The following is an 18,923-nucleotide window of genomic DNA, read 5'->3' as shown; positions in this document are numbered from 1 at the left end:
TCATGTACACACACGTGGAGTGTGATGTTTTGGCTGTGTGGTGTGCGAAAAGTGATCTTGTTGCACAAATGACGGTCAGCCAAGTCATCCGATCCAACACATTTTTCCCTATATCATTACAAATGTAGGAAGAGATTATTTCTCCTAAAGTTTATTTTAGTTCCTCATCAAGCTTGAGTATGTGCCAAGTCTTCATAAAAGTCCAAGTAATGAAACATTCACATTATGAAGGCAGGGAACCTCATAGATTTGGCAGATGAGTTTTTGAGCTTTTTGAATTGCCTTTTGAAAGCTAACCTAGGTAGATTATTACCATGCATATTTCATTGTCCCCTTTCATCTAACATCTGGTTTTCATGTCATTCTGTTTACATGGTTTCCCCTCCTTTTTGTCATCTTCATTTTGTGGAACTTTGTGTTTCTATGATGAATTAACCGTGTGTGTGTGTGTGCGCGCTCCCTGTGTGTCTGGTCTTTAGGTGCTGGCTGGGATGAACGTGCACCCAGCTGAGTTTGATGGCCTCAAGCAGGAGTACAACGTCAAGGGCTACCCCACCTTCTGCTACTTCGAGTGAGTCTCTCACTATAGGCCACCGTGAATGCGCGTGCGCACACACCCCCCACAACTCAATCACTCATACCGTTTCCATTAACAGGCGAGCCTAGTTGTGGTCAATTTGCAGTGTACGGATTATTATAATTATGATCTGGTCCAACCATTTGCTCCAACAAAAATCGTCCCCTGGCTGAATCTAGTTGCCTGCTCCTGAGTAAGGGCTTCAGAGGGTTCTAGGAGAGGGCTTCAGAGGGTTCTAGGAGAGGGCTTCAGAGGGTTCTAGGAGAGGGCTTCAGAGGGTTCTAGGAGAGGGGAATGTAGGTAGGATGGAGGGAAGGTAGAGTGTGGGTCTGTCTGTAGGCACTGGCAGACTTCACTCCCCCTTCCTTTTTCACAGGAGGCAAGGGTTGCTCCAGATGTTCTGAATCTGTTTATCACTTAAGAAAGTTTCTTTGCGTTGTTGGTTGGGTCTTAACGTATTCTGTTTGAAGCAGGCTCACAATGGGGGGGCTCTTGCTGTGGCTGGCAGGGGAGGACATAGGCCTGGTGTCTAGTGGGTTCCTTGGCTGTTGGTTCAAAGGCATCTGAAGGAGGTTGGGGTCTAGGCTTTCTCTCTCTCTCCTGCGTTGCCTCATCGTCCCCAAGTCTCAGACGTCACACACCAGGGGGTCCTAGAAGTAACTGTCACGACAGACTCAAAGTGCGCTCAGACACTGTCAGTCTGACCCTAGATCACCTCTGTCAACTCAAACGGTCTCTTGTAAACAGTGTTTCTCTCAAAAACCTCCAGCCCTAATCCTTTCCAACTCGGTGTTAGGCTCTGTCATCTCAGGCCAGCCTCCAGCCCAGCCTCAACACAACACTGAGATGGAGAGGACAACGCTGCTAAGGACTGTATCGTCTCTCTCAGCCCTTTAATTATTGATGGGCTAATTAAGCAGAGTCCTTGGCCCAGGGGGGAGGTGGGGCTAACGACCATACAGTACCATTGGTTACAGTAATGAGTCTCTCTCACTGATAAACATGAGTGCATCAGCCCAGGAACCAATCATTGCTGCTTCTAGAATTGTCTTGCTGTTCAAGCTCCTTTTCAAAAACCTTTTCTTTCCAGTGCAGAGTGGGTGTATCTTAGGAGAGCAAGGGCACACAGTTAAACATTTTGATAACACTTAAAGCATGCAGGTAGAATGCTTTCTAACTTGTTAGATAACTGTATCATAATGCATTATACCTGCATGTCAAGTGTTTCCAACAGTTTTGCTCAGCTGAAACAGAGGTAAGCTTCCAGGCTCTCTCCCTCTGTGCCTCTTAAACTACGTGTGATGCGTGGCACTAATACTGTACGGCTGCTGTTTTGAATTTGACATTACTTTGGCCTGATGTTCACAGTTCCCTACAGATCAGTTAGAAATGAGCATGATCTGCAGGCATTCGGTTCAGCTGGAGCAGCTAGTGCTCCTCGCTCCCTACCCACCGCCACTGATTCATTTCAGTCTCAGGAGATCAGAAAAGATGAATAAGCTATTACATGAGGATCTGTTTCCGTGTGGGAAGACCCACATAGATATCCACACAATTATAATTTTGGCTACAGTTTTTAGCTTATTTATTATGCATGGTGAGGGGACAATGGAAGACATGTACTTCTACTCTTTTAACTAGTGGTACATTTTAGGAAGGGGTAAAACAATTCATGTTCAACTTTTTTGTTTGACGAGGAAAAGCTCAAAACATTTCCTTTTGACTTTCCACAACAGTAACCCCGGTCTCTCTGATGTGCTGTATATCTCACTGAAGAAACTACGTCCTCTGGACATAAAATGCACTTTCCTAGAGGTGACCTCTTTCAGTGAAGTCAGTAGGTTACATAGTAGTTTTTCCATTGTTCTTAGAACTTCTAGAAGCTGAACTCAGAATGTTGTGCAACACACGACATGGATTAGTGTGTTTCCTAAATATAGTAATTATGCTGGGTGATACTGTACTGATGCCAGCAGATATTTTATATTCTCTCGTGCTCTCTCTCTCTCCTCTGTGTTTTTAGGAAGGGGAAGTTCCTGCACCACTATGAAAACTATGGGGGCACAGCCAAGGACATCACTGACTGGATGAAGAAGTGAGTTTAACCGTTTCCTTTCTTTCCATCACTTTCTCCTCATAAAATAGGGTCAGGAGGTTTTCCTGACCACGGGTTAGGGAGCTGGGAAAACTCTGTGGCCTGTTCCTGTGTGGCTCAGTTGGTAGGAGCGTGGTGTTGGCAAGGCCAATGAAATGAATATGTAAACCGGTATACTTGCTGTACTGTAACTCGCTTTGGATTAAAGTGGCATATTACGCCTGTACAGAGTTTATCAACCTACCCTGTGGTCTCACCCATTTGTGGGGTGGGAAGTAGTGGTTAGAGCGTTGGACTAATAACCGGAAGGTTGCAAGATCGAATCCCCGAGCTGACAAGGTAAAAACCTGTTCTGCCCCTGAACAAGGCAGTTAGCCTAGGAACAGTGGGTTGTCAATGAAAATAAGAATTTGTTCTTAACTGACTTGCCTAGTTAAATAAAGGTAAAATAAATAATGTCCCCACTCTGATCCCGGTTGGCTCTCCCATTTTCACACTCGACTGTTCACCGTGCTCTAGTCTACTGAAAGGGCATGGAGCAGATTGCAGGAAACGAAGACAGAGGAAACTGAGTCTCCAGTGGCTCTCAAAGGCAGATGCTTCAAGGCATGACAGCTTTCCTCTCCTTGGAGTACACTAACCACTTCAGAAACAATCCCACGGTATATAACCACACACACACACACACACACACTGTAGAAATGATCCTGACTCAGTCTTCCTCTAGGGTCCAGTATGACCTGCTAGGAGGGCTGTACTACTAATAGTTAATGATCCAATATCCGTAGTGAACATTACATGCCTCTGTGGATGGCCTCACATCACCTCTGCAAGATGGGCTGAACCTGCAGAGCTTGGCTCTTAGATTCCTCCATGGTGGCATTATGGGCTCTCTGTCGTTATGGAAGCGGGCACTAACACCACACACAGTGGTACTGCAGCAGGCATCAGTAGGCTAGCTAAGTAGTAAGGAAGTGCACCTGATGTTGCCTAGAAACGAGCTGGACATCTGGCTATGAATAAGTATGGACCTGCTATTCATTTGAATATATTGGAGATGACATGCTGTAGGTTGCACCAATTTGTAAGTCACTCTGGATAAGAGTGTCTGCTAAATGACGTAAATGCAGTACTCTGGAGCACACTGTCCAGGAGCTGTCAATCTAACTGCATCCCAGTTGCACATGAAAACAGATATTCCACCTCCTAGGCTCATTTACACGTGCTGTAGGCGGTTGTTATTAACACGTATGTCTTCTCCTGGACTCGTGGCTAGTAGGAGTAAAAGACTGTAAGAAGTGTGTGTGGCGCCACAAGGTCTTGGCTGTGCTAGGGAGGGCTCTGCCATATGGGTGTGACCACTACAGGCCAGATGTGTCTGACGTGAGTAGGAGCTACAGTACAGCTGGGCCTGCCTCTATTCATAACAAACATGTTTTAGCTCACTTCTCAGCTCTAAGTTTTTCTTTCTCACCCCCACCACCCTCGCCTGTCTCTCCAGTCCCCAGCCCCCCCAGCCGAAGGTCCCAGAGGTCCAGTGGTCGGAGACTGACTCCCCTGTCTTCCACCTGACTGACGACTCCTTCGATGGGTTCCTGGAGGAACACCCGTCTGTCCTGATCATGTTCTACGCTCCATGTGAGTAGCCACATTCACACACTCTCTGTAACAGGTTATGATGACATCATACGGTTTACATAAGTTTTATCGTGTCATTGCTAGAGCTTATGCAACAGAGTGCTATTGTTACAAACACTTTGTAAAAGTGCCCAAGTTAAAATCTTCAGCTGGTTAGATTTCCATTGCGAAACATCCTCATCCAAAACTCATCTGATCTGTGAGGAGAGAAGCAAGTAAACGTCAGGGGGATGTTTTGACAGAGTTGAAAAGCAGTGATATTGTCATAGCGCACCGTATAACTTCAAATGTATGCAAATACTGTACATGCACATATTACGAAACACATTTTGGAACGCAATAGTCGCACAACTGAATTGTTACACTCCGAATCTGCATGGAGATGCTCTCCCTTCCTAGATAATGCACTAAGGTTTTGAAGCAATCCACACATGTATTGCGAGTAATCTTGTTTGAGCTCTTTCCCTCTTGTCTGCTGACGACCTCCTCCCGGCTAGTCCTCCCGGCTAGTCCTCCCGGCTAGGCTAGTCCTCGCTTAGGCCCTCTTTACTTTGCCTGCCAACCTGGTACCCACCCGTAGTAAAAAAGGACCATGGCTCACTGGGGATAAAAGTCACATTTTATATGGCTCCTTGTTATAACACAAAGGCCAGCTAGACCAACCCACCCTCGCCCCATGGTGCCCTGGCTGTCACTCTTCACTGGGAACGGCTATGGCCAATCACTGAGGCAACCAACTGATACAAGCACATCAGGCAGACATTTCAGCTCTCTCAAACACACACACACACACACACACACACACACACACACAGGAGCCCCTACTAGCAAGACCAAGCAAATGCATACACACAAAATAACACACACACTTGCCTGGAAGCAGTTTAATGGTCAACCTTTCATAGTGAGATTAATGGCCTCATGGTCAAGAGCAACAGCTTTTGTCCAGCTCTTACGGAGACTGTTTGATCCCATCCTGTGTGAGCTGCTCCCTGCACACTGGGTTGTTTCCCTTGTCTGTGTGCATCTGCCGACGCAGGATGTATAGAGACCAAATGACTAGTTTGTCTGTGAATGGCCCTGGTGGATCATCTCAAGCATGACGGACGCTGGCGATTTATATATTTGGGCGTGTGTCTCAGACCTGTCCACACCAAGGTTAAAAACAGGATCTGGCCAAATGACCCATCATCCTCTAGTCTATTCAGACTGGTGATAGGAGGAAACATGGCCAGCCGCCCGCTGAACCATGCTCAGCAGAGCCGAGCAGCCTTATTTTAATACCCAAGAAGCATTTGTCTGTTCAACACTCCAAAAGGAAATACACACATGCACACTCCCCTGCTGTGAATCAACATTTCATGTAGCTTAGCCCTCCTTCCCCAACTCCCCTCCTTCCCCAACTCCCCTCCTTCCCCAGACACTAAATGAAGGTGATGAAACCAGCAGAGGTGAGGTGATGCTGGAGATGAAGCAATAAAGCACTATTATTCTGTCTCCTGTTTTGAAACTATTTTTTTTTAAGGTCAGAGGCAGTGCTTTCCTCCACACAAATCCTGTCTGACAATTCTACAAAAGATTCAAATTAAACAACTATTTTTTTTGCATACAACAGTGTGTGGTATGTATTATGTGGAGTTGAGATGTTACTGATTGAGGACTGTGTTCCTGGCTGTTTTCAATATGGCAATGTGCCAACTACAGATCCAGCAGATGCATCCAGCCATGCACAGCAATGCTATTAGGAAACAAACACAGCATGCATTCTGCTCTTCAGAGAGCTTAGGCAATATAGGCCTTACAAACAACCTCTAGTGGATGCTGGTTACAAATATGGAGTACAGAATCTGAACTTTCTTTTTTTTCAGCTCTGAAAATAAGATGCGTAGCTGCCGAGCTCATACTTTTTAATCAAACGCTGCATTTATTCACGACGCTGGAATTCAGTGTCACAGCTGTGTTGACAAGCTTGTGAACACACAGTCCACCCCATTCTCGCACTGTGGGGAACATTAGTCCTGTTATCCTCTCACGTCCCCAGCCCAGCTATGGCACTGGTCTCGGTTCCACTGTTTTCTCCCATCAGAGGTGATGAGGACAGAACCGTTCAGTTCCTACAGCTACACACACCCTGGCGTATGGATGGAGTCATGACTATAGTTTAGTGGACAGACATGACTATATCCTTCAGGCTTACACTTCAGGGAGTTGACTCACTCTAAATGTCATACAATTTACTGTCCCTTCTAGGGAATTAACCCACTTTAATACGAGGTGAGACCATTGCTCTCATTAGTTCCGTGTGTTGGTCTCTGACTTGTTAAGTAAACAAAGCACGAGTTGGGCAACATTAGGCGTTATACATTTGTATATAGTAAAACTGCCAGTGGTAAGTTAAACAGGTGGGGGAACCAAGGAGAATTCCCTGAAGTTTAATTGAATGTACTTGGATGAGGCCCTACTGAGAACAGTGTTGTGAATGGCTTGATTCATTCAATTAAGAGGCTCTTTGCTGTTTCTATTAAGGCCACTTATAATGTGATTATGGGCAAGTATGGTGAGAATCCCTAGCATTACGTCATCGTTGCTCGGCTAGTCGTGTGTTTAAGTCATCCTCATTCAGCAGGTCATGTCTGTTTTTGAACCACAGGGTGTGGCCATTGTAAAAAGATGAAGCCAGAGTATGAGGAAGCTGCTGAATATCTCAACAAAGACAGAAATGTAAGTACGAAGATGTATGTAACATAGGGAAAGAGGGATACCTAGTCAGTTGTCCAACTGAAATGTGTCTTCTGCATTTAACGCCTCTGAATCAGAGACGTGCGGGGGGCAGCCTTAATCGACATTCACGTCTTCAGCGCCCAGGGAAATAGTGGGTTAACTGCCTTGTTTTGGGGCAGAACAACAGATTTTTACCTTGTCAGCTCAGGGATTTGATCCAGCAACCTTTCGGTTACTGGCCCAACGCTCTAACATTGTGTGTGTGTGTATATATATGTACTTCTGTTGAAGCCTTGCAACACCAATTTATTCCAAACCCCAGCTGTGAGATATTGCCTGAAGTGAACACCAGAACAGAGAGTTAAACCCTTCTACTTGGCTGGTGCAGTCAGTCTGACACAAGTGCCTGGCTGTCAGAGCTCCTTATGTGTTTTTGATTAGCTGGGTGTGTCTGCCCTCTTCACTATGGTAATGCTGCACTCCCCAGCCCAGAGCCAGGGTCAGGCCAATACAAATCAGCAGAGATCGCCTTGTGATAGGAACAATTCTCATCCATCCCCGACCTGCTTTGATCTGCTCTGCTCCTCTTCCCTGCTCTGCTCCTCTCTGTAACACTGCTGGGTTTTGTGTATCAAGAATGGTCCACCACCCAAAGGACATCCAGCCATCTTGACACAACTGTGGAAAGCATTGGGTTCAACATGGGTCAGCATCCCTGTGGAACTCTTTGGACACCTTGTGTCCATGTCCTGATGAATTGAGGCTGTTCTGAGGGCAAAAGGGGGGGGGGGGGGGTGTAACTCAATATTAGGAATGTGTTCCTAATGTCTGGTATACTCAGTCAGTGTATATATTTCTATAAAAGTACCTAGAAATTACGGTGTACTTTTCAGGCTTTATATTCAGCCTGTATTGAATTACTTCACTCTAGAGGGGTCAACCAGTTTTTGGGGAATTTGAATCTGAGGAAGTTTTTGGGCTTTTCTTGCCTCTACAATGATGTTCCAAAAGTATTTTGAACTTGTTATTCTAATCTCGTGAGTTATTTGTTTGGTGTGGTGTAAACTTCATGTGCTTGCTTTTTTGTTTTTTCCTCTGTTCTCACTGGGCTGAGTTGACCTTTTTGAAGTGCTGTGATCCAGTCTGAACTAGCTGATCTACTATGGTGTATCCTGATCTGACTCCTGTCCTCTCTTTGCTCCAGAGCCCTGGGGTTCTGGCAGCCGTGGACACCACCATTCACAAGGCAGTGGGAGACCGCTTCAAGATCTCCGGCTTCCCCACCGTCAAGTACTTTGAGAAGGGAGAGGAGAAGTTCACTCTACCCCACCTTAGGAGCAAGGACAAGATCATTGAATATCTGCAGAAGTGAGCCATGTTCTTCTACAGTACTTTGTCCTTCCATAACCCAGGGTCAACATAAGCCTGGTCCCAGATCTGTTTGTGCTATTTTGCCAATTCCTAGTCATATTCTCAGCACAAACTGATCTGGGACCAGGCTAGGACCAGTTCAGGATAGTTTATGTAAAATGGGCTTTAACTGAGGCAGTTCTCTCAGTATCTGGAGTCTTGGTGTGTGTGTCATACCCCTTCATTGACTTGATGTAGTATGTTAGGATTCCGGCTGACGTGTCACATTCTCTGCTGAGCTTAACTGACTAGATGTATGCCTGTTTATCTCCAGACTAGGAGGTCTTGTGAGATCAAGAGGATGTTAGATGGAACAACAGTAAGCTGCTTTGAGGGTGCTTTACTATACTGCTAGATGCAGTGATGTAATGCTCATGTATTGTTGGAACCCTCGGTTTTAACTATTGATTTTTCAAATTAACTTCCATTGAGCTAGAGATACCAAAAGTTGCTGAGTGAATGTCTCTTTTAAAATTGATCCACAATTTTTCCACTTCATGTACCTTGGTTTGAGTGTGACCCCCCCTCCAGCCCCCAGGCGCCCCCTCCCCCAGAGCAGTCCTGGGAAGACAAGCCGTCTGGTGTTAGCCATCTTGGAATGGACGATTTCAGGGAAGTGTTGAAGAAGAAGAAGCATGCCCTCGTCATGTTCTACGCACCATGTAAGTCAAATGGGACATTTGGACTTTCTGGTCTCAGGCAGGGCTACCTCATCACGAGACAGTGATTCCAAATCGTCTCTGCTACATTAGCACCCTGCTAGTGACAATGACACTGCACTGCATGTTAGTGTCTGATATAACCATGTTTGATTTATGATTTAACTTTTTATCTATGCTCCCCAAGGAGCAAAAGGGTTTAAGGTTTTACACCACCAATACAATCATTCTAGCCTTTTTCTTGCCAAGATCTGCCATCAGGTGGAAAATGACACAAAATGCTCAGTAAAGACTTATAGTACCAGTGGGGGGGAAAGTAGTATGACAGCATTGACAGGCCCACCACCCAATACAGCATCTCCATATCCTTTCAGTGGACTCGCACACCCTTCCTTCCTTCCCAGTTGATTCAGGACTTGTTCATAGGATGTGCCGGCTGACAGTAAAGAAGCTCTGCAGTCACTGTCTGATAAGAGACTTCAAAGACCACACATCACTGCACCGTCCGACTTCCTCTTAGTTAACATGAAACAAAACAACGCCTTTGGTTTTTTTTTTCCTCCACAAAGAGGTTGTGGAGACCCAGCAGAACACGGCAATAACAACCTGCTCTCTGTTTCTGTCCCTCTTCTCCTAATCCTCTTTGTAACAACCGCCTATTAGGGGCTTTGAGAGATCAAACTACTGACTTACACATAAAGACTCTCTAATCTAATGCCTTCAGACAATATGGAAATTGTTACCTAAAGGAGGGTGTCTGTCTGTTAATTGCAGCCTCTTCGTCAGATCTTCTGAACTAAACTGTTACCTCTAACATGTATCAGAGCAGCGCTACCTACTCCTATCCCCAGGAATTTCCTGCTAGTTATTTTTGTCGCACTTCACTAAATGCTCATTTTGTATCATACCTTTTTTAGGCTAAATACTGGGAATGATTTGTAAATAAGAAAACATTAACGCTTAATGTTGCGTTTACACCAGAAAGCTTCTGTATATTTCATTTGGACCTGTTGGAAGTTGTTAGTTTCATATGTGAAGTGTAGAATCAAGATGGGATCGGACAAACCGGTATATTATATCCTGCACGTATTGGAGAGATGCAGCACATCGTTTTTACTACTATAGCTCTTACACCAATTACATAAGATTCAACATATTTTACATTCTTCTACTATGGAATGGGGAAAATCAAAGCATAAGGCTTGCTGCAGCTCCCCGTGGTTCTATTGTTGAATATCAATTATTACTAGATGTGAAAGGGACTGAAAAATGACTGAAGGCATTCACACGGTGAAAAGGAGAGGGTTCTCATTTAATGTGAGTCATTTTTTTGTTGTCTATTTTCAGCAGAAAAGCAGCAAACTATCCAGAAGTATTCACTTAGTGGGTAATCTTCTTACTCAAAGTGGCAGCAAAAGTGGTATCAGTAATCACTTTAAAAAAGTGAGTTCTTACAGTAGTTGACCCTAAGCAGGTAAAGCTTCTCTCTTGTGGATGTGCATCCCCTTGCTAAAAGTCAAGGGGGAAGTCATTATCTGCCATATCCAGCATTCTTTAGTATAAAATGGTATTCCTGCCATTCTGAGCCCTGGTAATGTGTTCTGTGTCCCAAATGGCACCCTATTCCCTATATAGTGCACCACTTTTGACCAGGGCCCTATGAGCCAAAAGCAGTGCACTATATAGGGAACAGGGTGCCATTTGGGACATTACCAGGGCATTGTGGTCAATGATGCAGGGCCCATCCTTAGCTTTGATGCTGAATAATAATAATAATAATAATAATAATAAATGGTGTTACTTTTATTTTTTGCACCATTAGGTATTATGGTCCATAAATGAGGAAGTGGAGTGTCACACAATCCAGGCTTTGTTTACAGACTGAAACCTGAATATATTTTTATCTTTCAGAAAATGTGTCATTCAACCAACCTTTTTAGTGAGTTGAGATGCTTGATTCACCTTTTTGCTAACCTTCATATCACTGGTGAACTGTGACGTCAGACAGACCAGGTGTACCACACAGGAGGGCTGTAATGTACCTGTCCCCATCTCTACAGTGACTAGAGGATGGGTGACGCGCACATGCATACCTTTTGTGTGTGGTGGGGTTCAGGGAGCCAGCTGGGACAGATATGGATGGCCTGAGGAAAGCGGCGGGGAGGTTTCATTTATGACTCCAATAAAGGGATTTATAACTCCCTATAAAATACAAGTGAGCCATCACTAATGTGGGGTAATTCTGAAAGGGACAGGCTGTCCCGGGAGGGTGTGTGAGGGAGCATAATGACATTCTCATAGGTTTTGTGTTTGAATTACAGTAAATCATGTATTGTCTGTGTGGTATTAATGGTAGTTAGTTGGGGTGAGCCAAGGGGGAAGTCTATCCTGTAATATCCTTGTGTGTGTGTGTGTCTCTCTCTGCTCCCTAACAGGGTGTCCCCACTGTAAGAACGCTGTCCCTCACTTCACCACGGCAGCAGATCTCTTTAAAGAGGACCGCAAGGTGAGCCTCCCTCCAACCCTCTCCTGAAATGCACACATTCTTTTTTTTCTTTATTCCTCTCTTCTCTGTCTCAATGTACCGTTGTTGACCTTCATAAGCATTACTACTCTTAGATGCACTCTCTGGCTTGGACTCAAGTCACAGGTACTGTACTCCCTCTCTGCCTCCAGCCTCAGTTAAACTCTCACTCCTTCATCCTCTCAATCCATCTGACAGCCTCCCTCAAGTGTAATACATTCTGATTCCCTGACTCAGTCACTGACTCACCTCTGCACACACTGTAACGTGAACTCTCTGAACAACAGGGCAGCGTGCTTGGCTGTACTCACAGCAAGCATTAATCATCATAACACTAACTGACCACAAAAACAGAGGTTAAATGACTGAAATAAATCACGCATAATGGTTGCGTCGCTCAATCTGACAAAGCTCTTTGGTATTTGGCTTGCGTCTCTTTCATTATTCACATTGTGGAAGTACATCTCTGTTAACAGAGGTTTACTAAATCACTGATTTGTGTGAGGTAACTTTATTCTGGACTTAGGTGTTCATATTGTTATATCAAGCAAATATTAGTTCTTGTTCAGAATAAGATCTGCACTCTCAGCCCAGAATGTGAATCTCTTGGCTGTTGATGTGCATGGCATTAAATGCACGCCTAGGTCTAAGAATTTGTCTTTATTGTAGACTCACATGAATCACCATCTACTAGCTCTGTGGTTATTGCCCAGATCCCAGTCACGGGGTGGGGCTGAAACAAGTCACTATAATGTGTGCACTTCGTCACTGAGACTCTCAAAGAACCCAGAGCAGAGCGGGTGTCTAACGCTGCTTGGCTGAAAGATCTCTTATGTGTCAACTCGGAATAAACACTTAGAAGAGACCGACGTCTGCATGCGGGGTGTGGTGTAGTAACCTCCATTACTGCCACAATAAGAGTTTGATGTTGTGTATCCAGGGAGGGTTGGTTGGTGTTGTGGTTGGGTGAGGAGGAAGGTGCTCCAATGCAACGTATCCACAGGGGTACCTTCTCTTAAAAATCTCTCCAGCTACTCCTCATGCACCTTCTCATCCCATCGCAGCACTGCTGCAAAGGGGTGTATATTACAGCGAGTGCTGCAGAAAACTCCTGGGCCACTCTTTCGACCGTGCATTGGCTGGTGCGTCACTGCTGGCAGTATCAAATCAAATTTATTTATATAGCCCTTCTTACATCAGCTGATCTCTCAAAGTGCTGTACAGAAACCCAGCCTAAAACCCCAAACAGCAAGCAATGCATGTGAAAGAAGCACGGTGGCTAGGAAAAACTCCCTAGAAAGGCCAAAAACCTAGAGGAACCAGGCTATGAGGGGTGGCCAGTCCTCTTCTGGCTGTGCCGGGTGGATATTATACAGAACATGGTCATGATGTTAAAATGTTCATAAATGACCAGCATGGTCAAATGATGATGATGGTCGTCGTCGTTGTTGTCGAGGGTGCAACAAGCACGTCCGGTGAACAGGTCAGGGTTCCATAGCCGCAGGCAGAACAGTTGAAACTGGAGCAGCAGCATGGCCAGGTGGACTGGGGACAGCAAGGAGTCATCATGCCAGGTAGTCCTGAGGCATGGTCCTAGGGCTCAGGTCCTCAGAGAATTAGAGAGCATATTTAAATTCACACAGGACACCGGATAAGATGAGAAATACTCCAGATGTAACAGACTGACCCTAGCCCCCCGACACAAACTACTGCAGCATAAATACTGGAGGCTGAGACAGGAGGGATCAGAAGACACTGTGGCCCCATCCGATGATACCCCCGGACAGGGCCAAACAGGCAGGATATAACCCCACCCACTTTGCCAAAGCACAGCCCCCACACCACTAGAGGGATGTCTCCAACCACCAACTTACCGTCCTAAGACAAGGCCGAGTATAGCCCACAAAGATCTCCGCCACGGCACAACCCAAGGGGGGGGGGGGCGCCAACCCAGACAGGAAGACCACGTCAGTGACTCAACCCACTCAAGTGACGCACCCCTCCCATGGACAGCATGGAAGAACACCAGTAAGCCAGTGACTCAGCCCCTGTAATAGGGTTAGAGGCAAAGAATCCCAGTGGCGTTTAAGCCGGTTTAAAAACAGCCTATACTACATCTTTGTTTATAGACAATCTGAGCTGCGTGCGATTTAACAAGTCACAGGAAGCATGTGCTCCTTTTGTTGCCTTTCTTGTAGCCAGGTTTGGGTGGATTACTTGACGAATGTACTAGCCTAATCTAAAAGCCTACTAATACATGTATTATTAAATTAAAAAAATATGCCCATGTTCAATAGCCTAGAAGAAACAAAGAAACCTAGTCATTTTAACCTGGTAGTAATGCATTTGAGAACCAAATTATCAATAATAACTCATATTTCCTTGGAAAGTAGACTCCAAACAGCATATGTTGGATAGGAATTGCCTTTAGCAAGGCACTGCAGCCTTTTCTGGCCGATTTCCCCCTCTAACTTGTCAGCAGCCCAATGAATCTCTCCATCGATTGGAGTATTAGGCTACTAGTGAATTTTTTTTTTTTTTTTTTTTTTTTTTTATATATTTTTTTACCAATATTTAAGGTCCAGTTGCATTTTTTTCTATGAATGGAACTCTGAATATGACTGACCTGCACAGGTAGGAAACCCTACCTCTTCAAAGAGAACTGCAAACTTCTAGGAGTTGGTCTGATGGGGATCCATGATGTCATCGGCCTCCCCCTTGCTTGAGGAGCAATAGAGAACAAAAGAGGAAAGCCCCCCCCCGACACCTGATGGGCCATCAGCGGGACAATTGGTCAATATCACTAAATTGATGTTGGTCATCTGCTGTTTGTCTGCTTGATAAAGCAGCATCTAGATTTAACAGAGAAGACAAGGCTGTTTTAAATGGGATCCATCCATCCGGGATCTGCCCCCTAAAATTATTTTCCTTTTTATTCAATTGAGATTTATGATAGAAGGACGAACTGAAAGCACGTATATCCTACCAACGGGACATTAACTGTAATATCTTATGGTTCACCGAGTTGTGGTTGAACGACGGCGTTAAGAACATACAGCTGGCGGGTTATACACTCTATTGGCAGGATAGAACCGCAGCCTCTGGTATGACACGGGGCGGGGGCCTATGCATATATGTAAACAGCAGCTGGTGCACGATATCTGAGAAAGTCTTAAGGTTTTGCTCGCCTGAGGTAGTGTGGTCTACAGCTTATCATGAAATACTCTATCTACCTAGAGTTTACATCTGTATTTTTCGTAGCTGTCTAAATACCATCACAGACTGATGCTGGCACTAAAACCACACTCAATGAGCTGTATACCGCCATAAGCAAACAGGAAAACGCATCCAGAGGCGGTGCTCCTAGTGGCCGGGGACTTTAACTTCTATGTGCGGGACACAGCCAGTGAAATATCAGGGTGGCAAATTCAAAAACAATGTCATAATTCAACTTTCTCAAACTTACGACTATTTTACACCATTTTTAAAGATGCACGTCTCCTTGATGTAACCACATTGTCCGATTTCGAAAAGGCTTTACAGCAAAAGCAAAACATTCGATTATTTTTGTCTATGTATTCTCCTAACATAATCACACAGCCATTTTCCAAGCAAGGACATGTCAATAAAACCCAAAACACAGCGAAATGAAGCACTAACCTTTGACGATCTTCATCAGATGACACTCCTAGGACATTATGTTACACAATACATGTATGTTTTGTTCGATAAAGTTCATATTTATATCCAAAAACAGCATTTTACATCGGCGCGTGACGTTCAGAAAATATTTTGCCTCCAATACTGCCGGTGAATCAGCACAACAATTTACAAAAATACTCATCATAAATGTTAATAAAATATTAAACTGTTATTCAAAGAATTATATATGAACATCTCCTTTATGCAACCGCTGTGACAGATTTCAAAAAAGCTTCACGGGGAAAGCCCACTTTGCAATCTGAGTACTGCGCTCAGAAAAATACACCAGGCAATACAGATACCTGCCATTTTGGAGTCATTTAAAATCATAAATAGCATTAGAAATATTCACTTACCTTTGATCATCAGAAGGCACTTCCAGGAATCCCAGGTCCACAATAAATGTTGTTTTGTTCGATAAAGTCCATAATTTATGTCCAAATACCTCCTTGCTGTTTGCGTGTTCAGTAAGCTACTCCAAATGTAGGAAGCGTGCCGAAAATTTCACGACAAAGTTATATTTACATTCGTTGAAACATGTCAAACGTTGTAAAACATCAATCTTTAGGGCCTTTTTAACGTAAAACTTCAGTAATATTCCAACTGGACAATTCCAATGTCTTGGAAAAACGTTATGGACACAGCTACCTCACGTGAATGCGTGTAATTGTGGCCTGTCATTCTCTGTCACAAGACTCCAGGAGGTCTTGTTTGCTCTCTGTTGACTGCAAAAGCCTGAAACACGTTCTAAAGACTGACATCTAGTGGATGCCTTAGGAAGTGCAAATTGAACCCTAAGTCACTGTATACTGAATAGACCCAGTCTTGAAAGATGCAATCCACTTCCGGGTTGGATTTTTTTTCTCAGGTTTTTGCCTGCCATATGAGTTCTGTTATACAGACACCATTCAAACAGTTTTAGAAACTTCAGAGTTTTCTATCCAAATCTACTAATAATATGCATATTCTAGTTTCTGAGCCAGAGTAGTAACCTGTTTAAATTGGGTATGTTTTTCATCCGGCCGTGAAAATACTGCCCCCTAGCCCAGACAGGTTAATGCAGGGAAACTTGAATCTGTTTTACCTCATTTCTATCAGCATGTTAAATGTGCAACCAGAGGGGGAAAAAAACTCTGGACCACCTTTACTACACATGCAAAGCTCTCCCTCACCCTCCATTTGGCAAATCTGACCATAATTGTTCTCCTGCTTAAGCAGGAAGCACCAGTGACTCAGTCAATAAAGTGGTCAGATTAAGCAGATGCTAAACTACAGGACTAATTTGCAAGCACACTGGAATATGTTCCGGCATTCTTCCGATGGCATTGAGGAGTACACCACATCAGTCATTGGCTTCATCAATAAGTGTCGACACCACAGTGACTATACGTACATACCCCAACCAAAAACCATGGATTACAGGTAACATCTGCAGTGAGCTAAAGGCTAGAGCTGCCGCTTTCAAGGTGTGGGACTCTAACTCGGAAGCTTACAGGACTAAAATCGAATCGTACTACACCGGCCCCGATACTCGTCGGATGTGGCAGGGCTTGCAAACCATTAGACTACAAAGGGAAGCACAGCCGAGAGCTGCCCAGTGACACGTGCCTACTAAACGAGCTAAACTACTTCTTCGCTCACTTCAAGGCAAGTAACACTGAAACATGCATGAGAGCATCAGCTGTTCCGGATGACTGATCACGCTCTCCGCAGCCGACGTGAGTAAGACCTTTAAACGGGTCAACGTTCACAAGGCGGGGCCAGGCGGATTACCATGCCATGTGCACTGACCAACTGGCAAGTGTTTTCATTGACATTTTCAACCTATCCCTGTCCGAGTCTATAATACCAACAAGTTTCAAGCAGACCGCCATAGTCCCTGTGCCCAAGAACACGAAGGTAACCTGCCTAAATGACTACCGAGCCGTAGCACTCAGGTCTGTAGCCATGAAATGCTTTGAAGGCTGGTCATGGCTCACATCAACACCATTATCCCAGAAACTCTAGACCCACTGCATACCACACCAACCGATCCACGGATGATGCAATCTCTATTGTATTCCACACTGCCCTTTCACACCTGGACAAAAGGAACACTTATGTGAGAATGCTATTCATTGACTACAACTCAGCGTTCAACACCATAGTGCCCTCATAGCTCATCACTAAGCTAAGTACCTTAGGACTAAACACCTCCCTCTAAAACTGGATCGTGGACTTCCTGACGGGCCGCCCCCAGGTGGTAAGTGTAGGTAACAACACATCCGCCACGCTGATCCTCAACATGGGGCCCCTCGGGTGCGTGCTCAGTCCCCTCCTGTACTCCCTGTTCACTCATGACTGCACAACTCCAACACCATCATTAAGTTTGCTGATGACACAACAGTGGTAAGCCTGATCAACGATGAGACAGCCTATAGGGAGGAGGTCAGAAACCTGACTGTGGTGCAAGGACAACAACCTCTCCCTCAACATGATCAAGACAAAGATGATTGTGGACTACAGGAAAAGGAGGACCGAGCACACCCCCATTCTCATCGACGGGGCTGTAGTGGAACAGGGTTGAGAGCTTCAAGTTCCTTGGCGTCCACATCACGCATGTGACAAAGATTTGATAATCATTATTTTAGCGATCCACGGTAGACGTCCCTCTTAATGAAAAGGCCCCCCATCCCGCTGACGTGAGCTGCTAAACAGCGAGCTTGAGATGCATTTATGGATGAGAAAGTAATGAATTTGGGGAGTTTCACCTATTCTTCTCTGCAGATCCTCAAGCTCTGTCAGGTTGGATTGGGAGCATCGCTGCACAGCTATTTTCAGGTCTCTAGAGCTGTTCGATTGGGTTCAAGTCCGGGCTCTGGCTGGGTCACTCAAGGACATTCAGAGACTAGTCCCAAAACCACTCCTGCATTGTCTAGGCTTTGTGCTTAGGGTCGTTGTCCTGTTGGAAGGTGAACCTTCGCCCCAGTCTGAGGTTGTGAGCACTCTGGAGCAGGTGTTCATCAAGGATGTCTCTGTACTTTGCTTCGTTCATCTTTCGCTCTATCTTGCCACGTCTCTCAGTATCTGCCACTGAAAGCATCCTATCCCCATGATGCTGCCACCACCATGCTTTCTCGTAGGGATGGTGACAGGTTTTCTCCAGATGTGACGCTTGGCGTTCAGGCCAAAGAGTTCAATCTTGGTTCCATCAGACCAGAGAATCTTGGCAAACTCCAAGTCGGCTGTCATGTGCCTTTTACTGAGGATTGGCTTCCGTCTGGCCACTCTACCATAAAGGCTTGATTGGTGGAGTGTTGTGGAGATGGGAGAACCTTCCAGAAGGACAACCATCTCCACAGAGGAACTCTGGAGCTTTGTCAGAGTGACCATCAGGTTCTTGGTCACCTCCCTGACCAAGGCCCTTCTCCCCCGATTGCTCAGTTTGGCCGGGCGGCCAGCTCTAGGAAGAGTTTGGTGGTTCTAAACTTCTTCCATTTAAGAATGATGAAGGCCGCTGTGTTCTTGGGGACCTTCAATGCTGCAGTCTTTTTTTTTTTTCCTCTTTTTTTCCTCTAACACTTCCCCAGATCTGTGCCTCGACACAATCCTGTCTCG

At 45.1% G+C, this 18,923-nt stretch overlaps 1 protein-coding gene across 1 annotated transcript in view; it reads left to right on the top strand.

Moving 5' to 3' along the window:
* The window catches only part of LOC115160942 (protein disulfide-isomerase A5), a 58,753-nt gene that overhangs the window by 29,963 nt on the left and 9,867 nt on the right, over positions 1 to 18,923 (top strand). Inside the window, exons 9-15 of the mRNA XM_029711509.1 lie at positions 480 to 571; positions 2,601 to 2,672; positions 4,174 to 4,310; positions 6,961 to 7,031; positions 8,236 to 8,399; positions 8,973 to 9,103; positions 11,536 to 11,606. Coding sequence (XP_029567369.1) covers positions 480 to 571; positions 2,601 to 2,672; positions 4,174 to 4,310; positions 6,961 to 7,031; positions 8,236 to 8,399; positions 8,973 to 9,103; positions 11,536 to 11,606 — 738 coding nt within the window. The remainder of the gene's footprint in view (positions 1 to 479; positions 572 to 2,600; positions 2,673 to 4,173; positions 4,311 to 6,960; positions 7,032 to 8,235; positions 8,400 to 8,972; positions 9,104 to 11,535; positions 11,607 to 18,923) is intronic.

This window comes from Salmo trutta, chromosome 24 (genome assembly GCF_901001165.1).
Source record: "Salmo trutta chromosome 24, fSalTru1.1, whole genome shotgun sequence".
Taxonomy (NCBI): Eukaryota; Metazoa; Chordata; class Actinopteri; order Salmoniformes; family Salmonidae; genus Salmo; species Salmo trutta.
Note: the sequence above shows the minus strand (reverse complement) of the source record. Positions and strands in the feature narration are given on the sequence as shown.